Genomic DNA, 20,579 nt, shown 5'->3' with positions numbered 1-20,579 from the left:
CCCTTGGAGTCTCAATTTAGTTCTTTCAGTTCTTCAGGGGGTTCCGTTTGAGCCCCTACATTCCGTTGATATCAAGTTATTATCTTGGAAAGTTTTGTTTTTGGTTGCAATTTCTTCTGCTAGAAGAGTTTCAGAGTTATCTGCTCTGCAGTGTTCTCCTCCTTATCTGGTGTTCCATGCAGATAAGGTGGTTTTGCGTACTAAACCTGGTTTTCTTCCGAAAGTTGTTTCTAACAAAAACATTAACCAGGAGATAGTCGTGCCTTCTTTGTGTCCGAATCCAGTTTCAAAGAAGGAACGTTTGTTGCACAATTTGGATGTAGTGCGTGCTCTAAAATTCTATTTAGATGCTACAAAGGATTTCAGACAAACTTCTTCCTTGTTTGTTGTTTATTCTGGTAAAAGGAGAGGTCAAAAAGCAACTTCTACACCTCTATCTTTTTGGCTTAAAAGCATCATCAGATTGGCTTATGAGACTGCCGGACGGCAGCCTCCTGAAAGAATCACAGCTCATTCCACTAGGGCCGTGGCTTCCACATGGGCCTTTAAGAACGAGGCTTCTGTTGATCAGATATGTAAGGCAGCGACTTGGTCTTCACTGCACACTTTTACCAAATTTTACAAATTTGATACTTTTGCTTCTTCTGAGGCTATTTTTGGGAGAAAGGTTTTGCAAACCGTGGTGCCTTCCATCTAGGTGACCTGATTTGCTCCCTCCCATCATCCGTGTCCTAAAGCTTTGGTATTGGTTCCCACAAGTAAGGATGACGCCGTGGACCGGACACACCTATGTTGGAGAAAACAGAATTTATGTTTACCTGATAAATTACTTTCTCCAACGGTGTGTCCGGTCCACGGCCCGCCCTGGTTTTTTAATCAGGTCTGATGAATTATTTTCTTTAACTACAGTCACCACGGTATCATATGATTTCTCCTATGCAAATATTCCTCCTTTACGTCGGTCGAATGACTGGGGAAGGCGGAGCCTAGGAGGGATCATGTGACCAGCTTTGCTGGGCTCTTTGCCATTTCCTGTTGGGGAAGAGAATATCCCACAAGTAAGGATGACGCCGTGGACCGGACACACCGTTGGAGAAAGTAATTTATCAGGTAAACATAAATTCTGTTTTCGGGGCTGGACTGTACTGTGAAGTCAGGATCAGACTGATATGCTTCAGGAAAGTTCTTCTCTGTGCAAAGGCACATGTTGAGCAAAAAGAGGCTGCTTCTTGGGTGGTAACTAGCCATAGAACATGCTATTATGCTATTGTTCGTTCCCAGGTTGAGCGCTTCTCTTTTTATTTATGCAAATAACCCTAGCCTCCCTGGGGGGAAGTGGACCAAGTAAAACTTTCATATGTTTTTAACACCAAATAGAAGCAAAATAAATATGTTTATTTCAGTAGTATAGAATGTTTTATTATTGAGAATTAAACGTATTGTTGAAATGCTAAATTTAAAGGGATACTAAACCTAATTTTTTTTTTTTTTTTTTTTTTTTTTTTTCCATGATTCAGATAAATCATGCAATTTTATGCAACTTTCTAATTTACCGTACTCCTTTTTATCAATATTTCTTTGAAAAAGCAGGAATCTAAGCTAAGCAGCTGGGCCATTTTTGGTTCAGGCACCTGGCTTCCGCTTTCTAATTGGTGTCTAAAAGTAGTCACCAATCAGCAAGCACTATCCAGGGTGCTGAACCAAAAATGGACCAGCTGCTTAGCTTAGATTCCTGCTTTTTCAAATAAAGATAGCGAGAGAACAAAAAAATTGATAAAAATAGTAAATTAGAAAATTAGGTTTAGTATCCATTTAATGATCTATAAGCACAATCTGTAGAAGATTAACTTGTGTGCAGTGTGACCTACACATACTGCCTACCTTTCCCAGACCCTATCAGGGATGGAGAGGATGACCAAGTCGGGGAGAGCCAGGGGTAAAGACTCATCAAGTCAGTGACGCAGCTTGGTGTGGAGCTGGCATGGGATGGCTAGGTTGGGGTATAGCTATGCTGGTCTCGGCAAACCAGTACCATGTTCGTGGGGATTAGAATGAGGGACAGGCAGCAGAGCCCCCAAACCTTGAATCCTGTAAAAGGTAATAAAGCTTTGGAGTTCTGGCTGCAGGAAGGAAATTGCTCAAGCTTAAAATGTAAAGGATGTGAGGGTGAAAGAAGCCAGAAACGGTCATTATGATTAGGGGTTGGGACAAACTGTCATAGCAAATTTAAGAAGATATAGATATGAAATGTTATTGGAAAATGGGTGGATGGGGGAGGTTGTACCCAGCTGTGATCATATTTATTCATTTTTATTATTATTTTTTTTTTCTTTGCAGACTGTAGAACATGGATTTCCCAACCAGCCAAGCTCTCTTGCCTTTGACCCCATTCTCAGAATTATGGCCATTGGGACAAAATCAGGTGCTGTTAAAATGTATCCTTTTTTTGTTAAATTTTTTTTTTATGGATTTTATATTTTCATAAAAAAATGTATTTGACTAGAGCGCATGTATACTATATCCTTCTCTATAAAGCTTCATTTACTGAAGTAGTAGGTCTGTTTTACTCTCTACCTCCTGTAAAATGTATTTGTATTGTATTTTGCCAAACCTGTGCTCAAGTTCCTGGTTCTATGAACATTAGTGGAGACAATTCCTTAGTGTGAAGAGGAGGAGGGTTTGCACAATAGCTGCCCTCTGCTCAAACCCCTGGAAAAATGTAATTATCGGATAGGACTGCTCTGCTGTAGTGGTTCTGGGTCTTAAGCCTTTCCCATGTTATGTTGATTGAATCAATTCAAATTATTCACAAAACACCAAACTCCTTCTTTCTGTTATGATTCTCAACATTCTCTTCCAATATAAGCCAGAAACATACCTTGTAAATACAATGGTGCAGTACAAAGGTCAGTTTAGAAATCTCATGCACAGCCTTTAAAATATGCTTGTTCATTTAATTTCATTAATCAAATTCCACTTGTACAATCTCCTAATACAAATATTCACGTGTGTGGACGACTGCCGTTTTCTCCTGGCAGAATTATTAGTATTACAGGTAAAAATCCCTAAATACAAAATTCCAAACTTATTCTGAAATCCAAACTTTTTTTTAATTTGTATTATTTTCTCTGCATTTTAGAACTCAAAAATCAAACCAGTCTATATTTATTTCAAACAACAAATATTACCTTTCTGATACTATCTTTCTGATTGTATTATGTATACAAAAGCATTAAACATTGTATAAAACTGCCTTTAGGTTACATGTATAAAAACTGTATTACGACATGTAAATATTGCCTAAACGACACACGATATTGTTTACACACTGCACTTCAATCTGTGCACATATTGAGAACCTGTCCTTTTCTAAAATAAAGCTCTTTTTTTTTTTTTTTTTTAAATAAAAAGAGTAAATACATATTAACATGGTGTAACAAACATTAGGTAAAATTGTGAGCATGGCATTTGTTCAGAAATCAAATGTTTAGGTTAGTAGTAGTTACCTGTGGCCCAGTAAAGGGTCCTAGGGTAAGGATTTAAAGTCACTTTGGATGAGTTTATTTGTTTAGTAATTGTTGCTCTTTAGGTTTATTTAACTGATGAAAACAGATAAACAAAGAGACAAACAAAATAATAAAAATATCTGTGCATTAACGTAACGCAGTAAGAGAAGACAAAGTGATACATTTTGAGTGCAATGGTTTACATTGGAGGTTATTAATCAGAATATTTGAAGCGGCTCTAAGGCGGGAGAAGAGTTCCTATACCCAAATTTATTTTGGGAATCTTGAATAAGAAAGTCATTTTATGTATTTATCCCTGGTTGTTTAGGGGTTGCAGAGAATGGATATGTTTGTTCCAGATGAAACGAAGGGAAGAGTATTCGTCTAATTTCTTGCGTAGGGGTATTGTTCTAGTTCTATGGCAGTGGTAACTGTCTCTCCAGAATTGTATAGTTGGTAAAGTAATTCTTTTGGTAAAGAAAAGGGTGGTGCAAGGGAAAATGTATTTTCTTGATCAAAATTCAAGGGTTAAATTTATTAGTGCTGAAATTAGCTTACCCTTGAATTCTAGAGTTGTGGGCAATAAATATACACAAAAAAGATTGCAAAAGACTAAAAAGATTGCCCCACTCTATTACATAGTTTAATTTTCTTTTACACACAATCAGTTTGGCACATGCATACTTGATAATTTTATTAATGATATTTGCCAACAAAAAAGACCGGCTCCTACACACACACACACACACACTGTTTAAAAGTAGCTTAAACTCAGTACCAGTTATATACAATGTATTCAAACGGCGTTAAATAAATATATCACGATTATGAGATTATTACCATTGTAGTTGAATTTTTTTTTATCCCCCCCCCCCCATGGCCATGGTATGGGATAAAGCATTTGGCCATGTTTATCATAATGGTCAGTAGTTTAAGTTGAAGTGTGCACTTTAAAGGGGGTATAAAGTTGAATAAGAATGTCCATGGTTTAAGGGGTAGGGAAGTGTTTAAAAATCCTTTCTTGATGTTTAAACAATATTGTTGAGCTATGGGACATGTTCATGATATGTGTGTAAATGTGCCTCTATGCTTGCAACCTCTCCAACAGTCGGTATGGTAGTCAGGTATCATTTTTCCAAGTTTGTCTGGGGTGTAATACCATCTGCATAAGAGCTTCATATTCATTTCTGTAAGAGATATTGAAGAGGAGGAGGAGCTCATCTGTTTGTATATTATGTGCCATGTTTTTAATTGTTGGTGGTCCATTGAGTTCTGTTTCCCAGCTGGCGACATATGATGGGGGATGTTCGGCGTGGTGTGAGAGAAGCAGTTTATATGATGGGGAGAGAATTCCCGTATGTGGGAAAGGCATGTAGCATATCGTTTTAAATGGTGTTAGGGATCTACATGTGTTGTGTTTATCTGTACGTGTTAAATAGTGTGAAAGTTGCTGGTATAAAAAATAATTATTAAATGTGGGGCCCATGATTTCTGCAATTTCTCCTTTTTGTTTTGAGTTTGCCATTTTGTAACAGCAGGTGGGAGGTTGAATTGGGTGGTCTAAATTGTAGAGGGATATTGGGATTGTTCAGTATAGGTGTTGAGGGGTATTGTGGTGTCGAAATTAATTTACATGTGGTGTGTGTTTTTTGCTCCTTTTTTTTTTTTTATTTTATTTTTAGAATTCCAGTTCTTAAATGTTTCACGTATAAGGGAGGGTACCGTGTGGTTCATTCGGTCGCGTATGCCTGGGAGCCAGCTTAGTCCTCCTAGGTGTTCACGTTTGTAGAGTTCGCATTCTAGAGATACCCATTCTTTGATTGGTGTGTTTACAACAGTCTACAATTCTAGTCATGAAGGTTACTTGGCGATGGAATGCAAGGTTTGGGGTTACTAAGCCTCCATAAGATTTGGTGTGGTAGAGGGTATGCGTAGTGACTCTAGGGCGCTTATAACTCTATATGAAGGAGTTTGAGTTTCTGGAATTGGCGAAGGGTAGTATCCGGAATTGAGATGGGAATTTTTGGTAGAATTATTTGATTGCGTTAATTTTACCCAACTATGAGATGGGCTTATGGTTCCAGGATTGTAAAGTGGAAATTATTTGGGAATTAAGAGGCTCGTAGTTTAGAATAATTAATCTACTGAGGTGTGGAGGGATGTAAATACCTAGATATTTAAAGGGGCAGTAAACTTACAAACTAATGTTATATAATTCTGCACATAGTGCTTAGTGGCAGATTTATACATTTTAAAGTATTGCAGATGGTTTTTATTTAAAAGTTTGTTTTTTTCCACAACGCCACTCCTTGCTCTACTGAGCGGGTCTGGTTTTTCCTCAGCGCATTACAGCAACACTGTCTAGTCACAGCGTGCCTGGTCGCGCCATTAAACTGAATGTAGCTCGCTCTAGTCTAGTAGCAGGAGCGAGCTACTTTCAGTTTAAACAAGACCTGTTCAGTAGAGCAAGGAGTGGCGTTCTGGGAAAAATAAACTTTTTAAAAAAAATCCTCTGCAATACTTTAATGTATAAATCTGCCACTCACTAAGCTGTTATATAATTCTGCACTATGTGCAGAATTATATAACATTAGTTTGTAAGTTTACTGCCCCTTAAGTGCTACAGGTTGGTGTCTGAATTGATATGATTTTAAGAGGATTAAATTTCCTTGCGTTGCTCCTAAACTGATTTCTGATTTAGAGTAATTGATGCGAAAATTTGAGAGGTTTCCATATAGTTTTAGAAGGGACATTAGGGATGTGATGGAGGTGTCTAGTTTTGTTAGTGTGAGTATAATATTGTCAGCATAGAAGGACATTTATATTAATTTTGGCCTATAGCAATTTTACTAATAGTGGGGGAGTTTCTAATGTATGTTGCTAGGATTTCCATTGCTAGCATAAATAGATTCATTTGGAAGGGGTTTGATAGGGAGTCATTTAGTTTAATTTTAGCTGTTGGGTTGTTGCAAAGGGCGAAAATTGTATGGACAAATTCTGTTTAATCCAAATCTTATTAGTGTATGTGAATGGAATGACAAGCTTAGGCGATCAAATTCCTTTTCGGCGTCCATTGAAAGGACTACGGAAGAGATCTGATGGTTGTTAGTATATTCTATAATGTTTAAGATTTTAGTGTTGTTATCTCTGGCCTCTCGATGTGGGGTGAATCCTACTTGGTTTGTGTGGATCAGGACTGGAAGGACTCTATTTAAGCGAGTGGTAAGGATTTTGGCATACAGTTTAATGTCCACATTTATCATTGAGATGGGTCAGAAATTTGAGGGTGTTGTGGCCGGTTTGCCGGGTTTGGGTAAGACTACCACGTGTGCCTCCAACATGGAGGGAGAAAACTTGGCTCCATTGGCGATTTTGCTAATTGTATTTAGGTGTGGGGCAAGAGCTTCTTCGAATGTTTGGTAATATTTTGTGGAGAAGCCATCTGGGCCGGGGCTTTTGCCTCTTGAATGCTTGAATAGCCTTTAATATTTCTCGCGTAGTCATAGGCGAGTTAAGATTTTCCAGTTCATCTGTAAGGGGCTGTTTTGGACAAATTGTTCAAGTTTATGCAGAAGGTGGGAGGGTGAAGTTGTTGGGTTGATATTGTATAAGTCTGAGTAATAAGTGTGAAATGCTTGGAGAATGACAGAGGTATTTAATGGAGGTTTGTTGGGAGGACGTAATTCGTAAATATGTGATTTAAGTTTTTCTTTTCTTTAGAGTTCTTGCTAGGTATTGTTTTGCGTTGGAGGGTTGGGTATTCTATTTGCCGAAAGTCATCTAGGGCTTTTCTAGTGTCTGTTATCTCAGATTAAATTTGGGGGTCCAGTGAGGATTGTTTGTGTTGGAAGTCTACATTTGATAGCTTATTAGTCAGATCATTGTTTTCCTTTTGGGTTCGCTTCATTTGGGCTCTTAATTTTATGAATTCCCCTCTGAGTAAGCATTTGTGTGCTTCCCAGACGGCAAACTGATTGGGTATTGAGGGTGTATTGATATGGAAGTATTCCTTCAGGGTATTTAGTTTGGCAATCAACTCCACATTGCTTAGCAATGTGTCGTCAAGTTTATAGAGGAAAGGGGTTAGATGAGTGTTCTGGCCAGTTGATGTGTAGCATCACTGCTAAATGGTCTGAGCCATGAGGTAGGCGATATTTCACATCAGCGTATTTGTGAAAGGCCTATTTGATTACTGAAATGGTAGTCTATATGGCTGTATGATTTATTAGGGTATGAATAAAATGTATAATCCTTCGTGGCATGATGGAGGAAATGCCAGGTATCATCATAATTTATGAAGTTTCAGATTTTTCAAGAGTATGTATGGAATTTAGTTTGGTTTAAGTTGGGTATTAGAAATATCTAGGTGGCGTTGAAGGGGGATATTGAAGTCCCCTCCTATATAAAGTGGGCCTTTTGAGATGTCTAGGATGTGGTTGAACATTTTCATAAAAAAATATTTTTTGTTCAGTGTTGTGGGCGGAGACATTAATAAGTGTTATTGGTTTCCCATAGAGAGAAGACCCACTAGTCACAGGAATCTGCCATCTGTGTCAGACTCTTTTACACTTTTGAAAAAAAAAAAAAGGTATTTCTCTTGTTAAGTGTATCCAGTCCACGGATCATCCATTACTTGTGGGATATTCTCCTTCCCAACAGGAAGTTGCAAGAGGAAGAGCAAGAGCTCCTCCCCTCACTGCCATACCCAGTCATTCTCTTGCAACTCTCAACAAAGATGGACGTAGTAAGAGGAGAGTGGTGTATTATAGTTAGTTTTTTTTAACTTCAATCAAAAGTTAGTTATTTTTAAATGGTACCGGAGTGTACTGTTTCATCTCAGGCAGCATTAGAAGAAGAATCTGCCTGTGATTTCTATGATCTTAGCAGAAGTAACTAAGATCCTTTGCTGTTCTCACATATTCTGAGGAGTGAGGTAACTTCAGAGGGGGAATAGCGTGCAGGTTTTCCTGTAATAAGGTATGTGCAGTTAACATATTTCTAGGGATGGAATTTGCTAGAAAAATGCTGCTGATACCGGATTAATGTAAGTTAAGCCTTAAATGCAGTGATAGTGACTGGTATCAGGCTTATTAACAGAGATACATACTCTTATAAAAGTGTAATATAAAACATTTTGCTATCATGTTAATCATTTTTATATATGTTTGGTGACAAAACTTATTGGGGCCTAGTTTTTTTTTTTTCCACATGGCGGCTTGATTTTTGCCTAGTAACAGGCTTTCCACTGTCGCAATGTGAGTGGGAAGGGCCTATTTTAGTGCTTTTCTGTGCAGATAAAAATACTGACAGAGACATTCAGCTTCCCTCTGCATGATACAGGACATCTCTGAAGGGCTCAAAAGGCTTCAAAGTTGTGTTTGAGGAGGGTAACAATCACAGTAGACTGTGGCAGTTGTTGTGACTGTGTTTAAAAAACGTTTTTGTCATGTATTATTCTGTTTTTGTTATTAAGGGGTTAATCATCCATTTGCAAGTGGGTGCAATGCTCTGCTGACTTGTTACATACACTGTAAAAATTTTGTTAGTATAACTGCCTTTTTTCACTGTTATTTCAAATTTCGTCAATTTGTTTCTCTTAAAGGCACAGTAACATTTTTTTATATTGCTTGTTAACTTGCTTTAAAGTGTTTTCCAAGCTTGCTAGTCTCATTGCTAGTCTGTACAAACATGTCTGAAACAGAGGATACTTGTTCATTATGTTTAAAAGCCATGGTGGAGCCCCATAGGAGAATGTGTACTAAATGTATTGATTTCACCTTAAACAGTAAAGATCAGTCTTTATCTATAAAAGAATTGTCACCAGAGGGGTCTGTCGAGGGGGAAGTTATGCCGACTAACTCTCCCCACGTGTCTGACCCTTCGCCTCCCGCTCAAGGGACGCACGCTAATATGGCGCCAAGTACATCAGGGACGCCCATAGCGATTACTTTGCAGGACATGGCTGCAATCATAAATAATACCCTGTCAGAGTTATTATCCAGATTGCCTGAATTGAGGGGCAAGCGCGATAGCTCTGGGGTTAGACGAGATACAGAGCGCGTAGATGCTGTAAGCCATGTCTGATACTGCGTCACAATATGCAGAACCTGAGGACGGAGAGCTTCAGTCTGTGGGTGACATCTCTGAATCGGGGAGACCTGATTCAGAGATTTCTAATTTTAAATTTAAGCTTGAGAACCTCCGTGTATTGCTTGGGGAGGTATTAGCTGCTCTGAATGACTGTGACACAATTGCAGTGCCAGAGAAATTGTGTAGGCTTGATAAATACTATGTAGTGCCGGTGAGTACTGATGTTTTTTCAATACCTAAAAGGCTTACAGAAATTATTAGTAAGGAGTGGGATAGGCCCGGTGTGCCCTTTTCCCCACCTCCTATATTTAGAAAAATGTTTCCAATAGATGCCACTACACGGGACTTATGGCAGACAGTCCCTAAGGTGGAGGGAGCAGTTTCTACTTTAGCAAAGCGTACCACTATCCCAGTTGAGGACAGTTGTGCTTTTTCAGATCCAATGGATAAAAAAAATTAGAGGGTTACCTTAAGAAAATGTTTATTCGACAAGGTTTTATTTTACAGCCCCTTGCATGCATTGCGCCTGTCACTGCTGCGGCGGCATTCTGGTTTGAGGCCCTGGAAGAGGCCATCCATACAGCTCCATTGACTGAAATTGTTGACAAGCTTAGAACTCTTAAGCTAGCTAACTCATTTGTTTCTGATGCCATTGTTCATTTGACTAAACTAACGGCTAAGAATTCCGGATTCGCCATCCAGGCGCGTAGGGCGCTATGGCTCAAATCCTGGTCAGCTGATGTGACTTCAAAGTCTAAATTACTCAACATTCCTTTCAAGGGGCAGACCTTATTCGGGCCTGGTTTGAAAGAATTTATTGCTGACATTACTGGAGGTAAGGGTCATACCCTTACTCAGGACAGGGCCAAAGCAAAGGCCAAACAGTCTAATTTTCGTGCCTTTCGAAATTTCAAGGCAGGTGCAGCATCAACTTCCTCTGCTTCAAAACAAGAGGGAACTTTTGCTCAATCCAAGCAGGCCTGGAGACCTAACCAGTCCTGGAACAAGGGCAAGCAGGCCAGAAAGCCTGCTGCTGCCGCCTCTAAGACAGCATGAAGGAGCGGCCCCCTATCTGACAATGGATCTAGTAGGGGGCAGACTCTCTCTCTCTTCGCCCAGGCGTGGGCAAGAGATGTTCAGGATCCCTGGGCGTTGGATATCATATCTCAGGGATATCTTCTGGACTTCAAAGCTTCTCCTCCACAAGGGAGATTTCACCTTTCAAGATTATCTGCAAACCAGATAAAGAAAGAGGCATTCCTAAGCTGCGTACAAGATCTCCTTGTAATGGGAGTGATCCATCCAGTTCCGCGGACGGAACAAGGACAGGGGTTTTATTCAAATCTGTTTGTGGTTCCCAAAAAAGAGGGTACCTTCAGACCAATTTTGGATTTAAAGATCCTAAACAAAAAAAAACATTTTACCCATGATCCAAGAGGGTCAGTACATGACCACAGTGGACTTAAAGGATGCCTACCTTCACATTCCGATTCACAAGAATCATCATCAGTTCCTGAGGTTTGCCTTTCTAGACAGGCATTACCAGTTTGTAGCTCTTCCATTCGGGTTGGCTACAGCCCCAAGAATTTTTACAAAGGTTCTGGGCTCACTTCTGGCGGTCCTAAGACCGCGAGGCATAGCGGTGGCTCCTTACCTGGACGACATCCTGATACAGGCGTCAAGCTTTTAAATTGCCAAATCTCATACAGAGATAGTTCTGGCATTCCTGAGGTCGCATGGGTGGAAAGTGAACGAAGAAAAGAGTTTTCTATCTCCTCTCACAAGGGTTTCATTCCTAAGGACTCTAATAGATTCTGTAGAAATGAAAATTTACCTGACGGAGTCCAGATTATCAAAACTTCTAAATGCTTGCCGTGTTCTTCACTCCATTCCGCGCCCCTCGGTGGCTCAGTGCATGGAAGTAATCGGCTTAATGGTAGCGGCGATGGACATAGTGCCATTCGCGCGCCTGCATCTCAGACCGCTGCAATTATGCATGCTCAGTCAGTGGAATGGGGATTACACAGATTTGTCCCCTCTACTAAATCTGGATCAGGAAACCAGAGATGACCTTTCGCAGACCAGATTGGACAATTGTAACAACAGATGCCAGCCTTCTAGGTTGGGGTGCAGTCTGGAACTCCCTGAAGGCTCAGGGTTCATGGACTCAGGAGGAGAAACTCCTCCCAATAAATATTCTGGAGTTAAGAGCAATATTCAATGCTCTTCTGGCTTGGCCTCAGCTAGCAACACTGAGGTTCATCAGATTTCAGTCGGACAACATCACGACTGTGGCTTACATCAACCATCAAGGGGTAACCAGGAGTTCCCTAGCGATGTCAGAAGTCTCCAAGATAATTCGCTGGGCAGAGACTCGCTCCTGCCACCTGTCAGCGATTCATATCCCAGGTGTAGAGAACTGGGAGGCGGATTTTCTAAGTCGTCAGACTTTTCATCCGGGGGAATGGGAACTCCATCCGGAGGTGTTTGCTCAATTGGTTCTCCGTTGGGGCAAACCAGAATTGGATCTCATGGCGTCTCGCCAGAACGCCAAGCTTCCTTGTTACGGATCCAGGTCCAGGGACCCAGAAGCGGCACTGATAGATGCTCTAGCAGCACCTTGGTTCTTCAACCTGGCTTATGTGTTTCCACCGTTTCCTCTGCTCCCTCGACTGATTGCCAAAATCAAACAGGAAAGAGCATCAGTGATATTGATAGCGCCTGCGTGGCCACGCAGGACCTGGTATGCAGACCTAGTGGACATGTCATCCTTTCCACCATGGACTCTGCCTCTGAGACAAGACCTTCTAACACAAGGTCCTTTCAATCATCCGAATCTACTTTCTCTGAGACTGACTGCATGGAGATTGAATGCTTGATTCTATCAAAGGGTGGCTTCTCCGAGTCAGTAATTGATACCTTAATACAGGCACGAAAGCCTGTCACCAGGAAAATTTACCACAAGATATGGCGTAAATATCTTCATTGGTGTGAATCCAAGAATTACTCATGGAGTAGGTTTAGGATTCCTAGGATATTGTCCTTCCTCCAAGAGGGTTTGGACAAAGGATTATCAGCTAGTTCTTTAAAGGGACAGATTTCTGCTCTGTCCTTTTACACAAGCGTCTGGCAGAAGTTCCAGACGTTCAGGCATTTTGTCAGGCTTTAGTTAGAATTAAGCCTGTGTTTAAACCTGTTGCTCCTCCATGGAGCTTAAACTTGGTTCTTAAAGTTTTTCAAGGGGTTCCGTTTGAACCCCTTCATTCTATTGATATCAAACTTCTTTCATGGAAAGTTCTTTTTCTGATGGCTATTTCCTCGGCTCGAAGAGTCTCGGAGTTATCTGCCTTACATTGTGATTCTCCTTATCTGATCTTTCATTCAGATAAAGTTGTTCTGCGTACAAAACCTGGGTTTTTACCTAAGGTGGTTTCTAACAAGAATATCAATCAAGAGATTGTTGTTCCATCATTATGTCCTAATCCTTCTTCAAAGAAGGAACATCTTTTGCATAATACAGACGTAGTCCGTGCCTTGAAGTTTTACTTACAGGCTACTAAAGATTTTCGCTAAACATCTAACCTGTTTGTTGTTTACTCTGGACAGAGGAGAGGTCAGAAGGCCTCGGCAACCTCTATTTCTTTTTGGCTTCGGAGTATAATCCGTTTAGCCTATGAGACTGCTGGACAGCAGCCTCCTGAAAAGATTACAGCTCATTCTACTAGAGCTGTGGCTTCCACCTGGGCCTTTAAAAATGAGGCCTCTGAACAGATTTGCAAGGCTGCAACTTGGTCTTCGCTTCATATTTTTTCCAAATTTTCCAAATTTGATACTTTTGCTTCTTCGGAGGCTGTTTTTGGGAGAAAGGTTCTACAGGCAGTGGTTCCTGCCTTGTCCCTCCCATCATCCGTGTACTTTATCTTTGGTATTGGTATCCCACAAGTAATGGATGATCCGTGGACTGGATACACTTAACAAGAGAAAACATAATTTATGCTTACCTGATAAATTTATTTCTCTTGTAGTGTATCCAGTCCACGGCCCGCCCTGTCCTTTTCAGGCAGGTCTAAATTTTAATTAAACTACAGTCACCACTGCACCCTATGGTTTCTCCTTTCTCAGCTTGTTTCGGTCGAATGACTGGATATGGCAGTGAGGGGAGGAGCTATATAGCAGCTCTGCTGTGGGTGATCCTCTTGCAACTTCCTGTTGGGAAGGAGAATATCCCACAAGTAATGGATGATCCGTGGACTGGATACACTACAAGAGAAATAAATGTATCAGGTAAGCATAAATTGTTTTTTGTAGTGGTTATCACTTAAACAATTAGGGATCCATATGTATCAGGGTTAGCCTTGATAAGTCATCATGGTGCGTTTCAAGGTCTGAGAATTAAAATATTTCCATTTATCTTCTATTATCTCATTTGATTTCTTGTATTGGTTTCCTTTGTTGAAAAAAAATACATTGGTAGGCACAGGAGCAGCTACTACTGGTAGCCAACTGCTAATTGGTGGTTGAACTTAAATTTCTCTTGTCATTGGGTCACCAGATGTGTTCAGCTAGCTCCCAGTAGTGCATTGTTCCTGCAACAAAGGATACCAAGAGAATGAAACAAATATAAGAGAAGCAATTTGGGAAGTTGATATCATATATTTACTTTATCTGAATCTTAGAGGAAACCCCTTTTTAAAGCAAATACTGGCGTTGGTACAATTGTTAGATGTTTAAATATCGAAGATAAGTGAAAAGATTTAGTTTCTATAAAGTAATGGGTACTCTAATGTTTAAACTAAAGTTCTATTTCTGTTCTGCTGAGAACCATTGGGGAGGGCTTTGAAATAAAATGTGTGGAAACCCTATTAGATAATCCTGTGTTTCACACATCCTTGTTTGGACAGTCTTTCCCCCCCCCCTATTTTTATATCTGTTCCTAATTGTTCTCAGCAGGTAATGAGTGAGGTAATGGGAAAACATGGAGGATCATGGGAAAACTAAGTGGAATTTAGAAGACTAACCATTTTAAATTACAGGAAAAGAGGACATAATTAATAATGAAAGTATATTGCACACAATTAAACCATTTTATATTACTATATCATACTGTTAAATATCCATTATTTAGGAAATGTCTGGTAATAGGTGGGGACCGGATCTGGATATTTTGCTTATTTTGTTCAGTGGGAAGACCTAAGAATGTTTGCTCATTGTAAAGGCTGGTTCATCTGTTTATTTTCTTCTCCTTTTTATTTAAAGGGACACTGAACCCAAATTTTTTCTTTCATGATTCAGATAGAGCATGCAATTTTAAGCAACTTTCTAATTTACTCTTATGATCAATTTTTCTTTGTTCTCTTGCTATCTTTATTTGAAAAAGAAGGCATCAAAGCTATTTGTTTGGTTCAGTACCCTGGACAGTACTTGTTCATTGGTGGATGAATTTATCCACCAATCAGCAAGAACAACCCAGGTTGTTCACCAAAAATGGGCCGGCATCTAAACTTACATTCTTGCATTTCAAATAAAGATACCAAGGGAATGAAGAAAATTTGATAATAGGAGTAAATTAGAAAGTTGCTTAAAATTGCATGCTCTATCTGAATCACAAAAGAGAACATTTGGGTTCAGTGTCCCTTTAATAATTCGCTTGTGATGTTATCCAGCTTTAATAGACAGTATATCCTGTTTGTTTTTAGCATGTGGACAAATGCCTCTCACTCACTCTGAGTTATGTCAAACAAACTATAAATCTAAACAAATGCTATGAAAATATGAAATTTCATTGTGTAAAACAATATTACAGCTCTGCTTAGTGCGCACGTTTTATTGGGACGTTGCACTTAAAGGGTCATTATATTTTAAAAATACAAAACAAATGCTGTAAATCCCATTAGAGCGTGTACCTTTTTAAGACTATCAACCCTATACTCTGTTTAACCCCCACAAAGGGGATAAAAACAGTTACCGCTAGTTATCCGTAAAGCGCTGCTGCTCCAGAGCGAAACATGGAGCTGATCCATTAAGTCGCGTTAGTGCGGAACTAGCAGTGTCAATTTGGATCGATGGCTGTTTCTGCTCAGGACCAGCAGTGCTCTGCGATTTCTACTTTTTTGTGTTTAATCCCTGCAAAAGGATTAGAGACAGTCTACAATAATCCCTTTATTACTCATTCCCCAGTTTTGCATAACCAACACTGTTATATTACACTTTTTATCTTGTGTCTAAGCATCTTCTGACAGCCCCCTGATCACATGACTTTTATTTATTATCTATTGACTTGCATTTTAGCCAATTAGTGCCGTTGTGCGACTTAACATTGTGCTCACGCCCGTGGCGTTATCTATATGGCCCACATGAACTAGCAGTCTCCTGTTGTGAAAAGCAAATAAAAAGCATATGATAAGAGTCTGTCTGTAGTGGCTTAGAAACAGACAGAAATTTAGAGGTTTAAATGTTATAAAATATATTAATATAATAATGTTGGTTGTGCAAAGCTGGGGAATGGGTATTAAAGGCGTTATATTATTTTTTTTTAATTAGTATTTTAAAGTATATGTACAGACTTGGACTTCACCAAGAAAAACTAAGACGTTAATTCCAGCATTAAGTTTTTGCAAAAATGAAAAGGCTAGAATAAGTACAGAAATGGTTATCTAAGAAAATAATAAAAAGAAAAGGGAAAAAAAGAGGTTGTTATTTATCAATAGTTTAAATTATATTCCCCATTCATACATCCTTTGTTATCGACTTTACAGTATTCTATATTGTACAGCATTCTTATAGGACATTGATAGGTAACTAGGACAATATTAACATAATATTAATATTGTGTATATCCTTTAAATTATTAACTTTTATACAGTGTTATCCTACATTATACCCAATTTTTACAAAGATATATTCATATTTATAGGACCCTGTATATTGTCTTAATCAATAAGAAAACAAATAGATCAAATATATATATATTTTAAAGGAAGATAAACCCCATTTTTCTCCCAATATTAGCGCGTACAATTTTAAACCGTTAAAGGCACACGACAGCAACAGGTCATTTGCATCTATCCCCCCCTTCCAATCAGGATCCTGTCCTGTAAGGCCCTGTGATGTCACTACAGGCACACAAGCGAAGGGAGACCCCTCATTTGAAAGAGGAGAGACATGCATATGGAAGAGTAGCATTTGCATAAATATGTTTACCTAGAAAAAATGTTCAGCAAATGTTTTTTAAATTTTTAATTCAATATTGGCTTTTTAGTACCTATAAAACGGTTTCTGATAAGAACTGCTTCTGCTCTACCAGTGTAAAGGGTCACATCTCCAAGTGTGAGAAGAAAACACTGATTTTATTCAGGAAGGAAGGAACTTGTTGTGATTTGTTTATTTTTTATTTATTTTTTATCATAGCGGCCCGGCCCAGGGTTTGTCCTCACCGATGGGAGATCCAGAGGCTCTAAATAATGACTAGGTCCACTCCAATTCGTCTTAGGCCCCTTCTGGGTCGAAGTTCGTGTCATCTAAACCTCCGGTGGTGGAGCAGCCTGGTTATAGGTTTAGGATGGAGAATTTGCGCTTTCTGTTACGGCACGTGCTTGTTACTCTGGCGGTTCCGGAACCTAAGATACCGGAGATCTGTGAATTTTTTTTTTTTTTTTTAAGCTTTACAAGGATAGGGTAGTACCTCAGCCTTTCCCGATGGCTAATATTAAGAATGAATCGGAGCGATTAGGTTCTTCCTTTTCTCCTTCCTTTAAAAAACTGTTCTCCGTTCCGGACTCTCAGCTTGAGCTGTGGGGGATCATCCCTAAGGTGGATGGGGCTATATCTACACTCGCAAAGCGGATGACTATTCCCCTTGAGGATAGTTCGTCATTTAAAGAGCCCCTGGATAAAAAGCTGGAAAACATGTTGAGAAAGATGTTTCAGCACACAGGGTTTGTTTTCAGCCAGCAGCGGTGGTCGCTGGAGCTGCGACATATTGGTGTGAAATGGTCGAAGGGGAGACATCCATCGATGAGATACAGGAGAAGATTAAGGCGCTGAAGATCGCCAATTCTTTCATCTGTGATGCCAATATGCAAATTATTCGCCTGAATGCTAAGGTGTCAGGTTTTTCTGTTTTAGTTCTCAGGGCTCTGTGGCTAAAATCTTGGTCTGCGGACATGACCTCTAAGGTGAGGCTGTTGTCCTTGCCTTTTCAGGGAAAGATCCTGTTCATTCCAGGATTGGATTGGATTATATCCACGGTTACGGGAGGCAAGGGCGCTTTCCTACCGCAGGATAAGAAGGCTAAGCCTAAAGGATCTATTTTTCATCCATTTCGTGCGGACAAGGCCGTGCGCCAGCAACCCGCCGCAAAAGCGGACCAGTCCAATTGATCTTGGAAGCTGGCTCAGTCTTGAAACAAGTCTAAGCAGAGCAAGAAGCCCGCCGAGACGGATTCTGCATGTGGTTCCAAAAAAGGGCACAATTCTGGACTTTAAGTGTTTAAACAAGTTTCTGAGTGTTCCATCGTTCAAAATGGAAAGCAATCAGATCTATTCTGCCCCTAGACAGTTCATGATGACTATAGACTTAAAGGATGCTTACCTTCATGTGCCAATCCACAGGGACCACTTCAGGTTACTAAGATTTGCATTTCTGGACCAACACTTCCAGTTTGTGGCCCTTCCTTTTGGTTTGGCAACGGCCCTGAGTCTTCATGAAGGTTCGGGGGCGCTGCTTGCAGTGGCCAGATCAGGGGCATTGCGGTGGCGCCTTACCTGGACAATATCCTGGTTCAGGTGCCGTCGCTCAGCCTTGCAGAGGATCATTCACTTCTGCTCCAATCTCACGGTTGGAAGATCAACTCAGGAAAGAGTTCCCAGCAACAGGGTGGAGTTCCTGGGCACTATAATAGACTCTATATCCATGAAGATATTTCTCACAGATCAGCAGCGCAGGAAGCTTGAGTCCACCTGTCTTGCCCTTCGGTCCTCCTCAAGCCCATCGGTGGCTCAATGTATAGAGGTGATGGGTCTTATGGTGTCAAGCATAGATGTCATCAGATTTGCCAGGTTTCACCTCAGAGCTCTTCAATTGTGCATGTTGAGATAGTGGAATGGCGATCATTCAGAACTATCACAGCAGATATCCCTGGATGCTCAGACTCTGAACTCTCTCTTTTGGTGGATTCGTCCGGAGCAACTGTCCATGGGGACATCCTCCTTGAGACCGTCCTGTTAGATTGTGACCACATATGCCAGTCTGTCAGGATAGGTAGCTGTTTGGGGTGCCAGGATGGCACAAGGTAGGTGGTTCAGGGAGGAGTCTCTCCTTCCGATCAACATCCTAGAACTACGAGCAATCTACAATGATCTGAAGGCTTGGCCTTCTCTGGGGTCAGTTAAGGCGCTCCCTTGCGATGAGGGAGGTGTCTCGGATTCTGGAATGGGTGGAGTCCCACGACTGCTCGCTCTCAGCGATTTCACATTCCAGGTGTGGACAACTGGGAAGCAGACTTTCTCAGCAGACAGTCTTTCCATCCGAAGTGTTTGCCAAGATTTGTCACAGATGGGGAACACCGGAGATAGATCTCATGGCGTCCAGGCTCGATTGCAAACTACCTTGATATGGGTCGAGGTCCATAGATCCCCAGGCAGAGATGATAGATGCCTTAGCGGTGCCTTGGGGGTTCAGCCTAGCTTACATTTTTCCGCCGTTACCAGTAGCACTATCAAACAGGAGCGAGCTTCTTCCATTTTGATTGCTCCTTCGTGGCCGCAGAGGGCGTGGTTTGCGTATCTGGTAGGGATGTCTTCCCCCTCCGTCGTGGAGGTTACCCTGTCGCAGGGATCTGCTGTCACAGTGCCCCTTTCAGCATCAAAATCTAGATTCTCTGAGGCTGACTGCGTGGAGATCAATGCCTAATCTTAGCCAAGAGAGGCTTTTCTGAAGGTGCGATAATCTAATTCAAACAAGGAAGCCAGTCACTCATCGCATCTACCATAAGGTGTGGATGACTTGCTTGTCCTGGTGTGAGAAGCATGGATATCCTTGGCATAAGGTGAAGGTATCCAGGATTTTGTTCGTTCTCCAAGAGGGTCTGGAGAAGGGTCGTGCTGCTAGTTATTTAAAGGGACAGATTTCAGCATTATCAGTGTTGTTGCATAGGAGACTCGCTGAGCTTCCTGACATTAAATCTTTTGTTCCGGCTCTGTCTAGAATCAGGCCTTTCTTTAGACAGTCGGCTCCACCTTGGAGCTTAAACTCAGTCCTTAAGGTTTTGCAGAGGGTTCCGTTCGAACCTATGCATTCCATAGACATTTAAGATTCTGTCTTGGAAGGTTCTCTTCCTGTTGGCTATTGTATTGGCACAGAGAGTATCTGAAGTAGCTGTCTTGCAATGTGATCCTCCTTATCTGGTGTTTCATGAGGATAAGGCTGTACTTCGCACTGGGTTGGGATTTCTTCCCAAAGTGGTGTCCAACCGTTACATTAATCAGGAAATAGTTGTTCCTTCTTGGTATCCTAACCCCCCTTCTTCGAAGGAGAGGTTACTTCATAACCTGGATGGGGTTTGCGCCTTAAAGTTCTTTCTTTAGGCTACAAAGGATTTCAGACGGTCTACATCTCTTTTTGTGATGTATTCTGGGAAGCGCAAGGGGCAAAGGGCCTCTGCTACTTTGTCTTTTTGGTTGAGGAGCTTGATTCGCTTGGCTTATGAGACAGCGGGACATAAGCCTCCTCAGAGGATCACGGCTCATTCAACTAAAGCTGTGGCTTTGTCTTGGGCCTTCAAGAATGAGGCCTCCTATGGAGCAAATTTTGTAAGGCGGCTACCTGGTCCTCCTTGCACACTTTTTTTGTGTAAAAAAAAAAAAAAAAAAAAAAAAGTTTGACGTTTTTTGCTTCGGCTGAAGCGGTTTGTGGGAGGCAGGTTTTGCAATAGTAATGAATGAAGCCGTGGACTCTCCTCCCCTTTTAGATGGAAAACATAAATTA

At 40.7% G+C, this 20,579-nt stretch overlaps 1 protein-coding gene across 1 annotated transcript in view; it reads left to right on the top strand.

Annotated features, from left to right (window-relative positions):
* The window catches only part of LLGL1 (LLGL scribble cell polarity complex component 1), a 243,677-nt gene that overhangs the window by 41,957 nt on the left and 181,141 nt on the right, over positions 1–20,579 (top strand). The window contains exon 2 of the mRNA XM_053694694.1: positions 2,338–2,435. Within this exon, the coding sequence (XP_053550669.1) occupies positions 2,338–2,435 (98 nt within the window). The remainder of the gene's footprint in view (positions 1–2,337; positions 2,436–20,579) is intronic.

This window comes from Bombina bombina, chromosome 11 (genome assembly GCF_027579735.1).
Source record: "Bombina bombina isolate aBomBom1 chromosome 11, aBomBom1.pri, whole genome shotgun sequence".
In the NCBI taxonomy this organism is placed as follows: domain Eukaryota; kingdom Metazoa; phylum Chordata; class Amphibia; order Anura; family Bombinatoridae; genus Bombina; species Bombina bombina.
The sequence above is the reverse complement of the archived record's forward strand: the minus strand, read 5'-3'. Positions and strand labels throughout refer to the sequence as shown.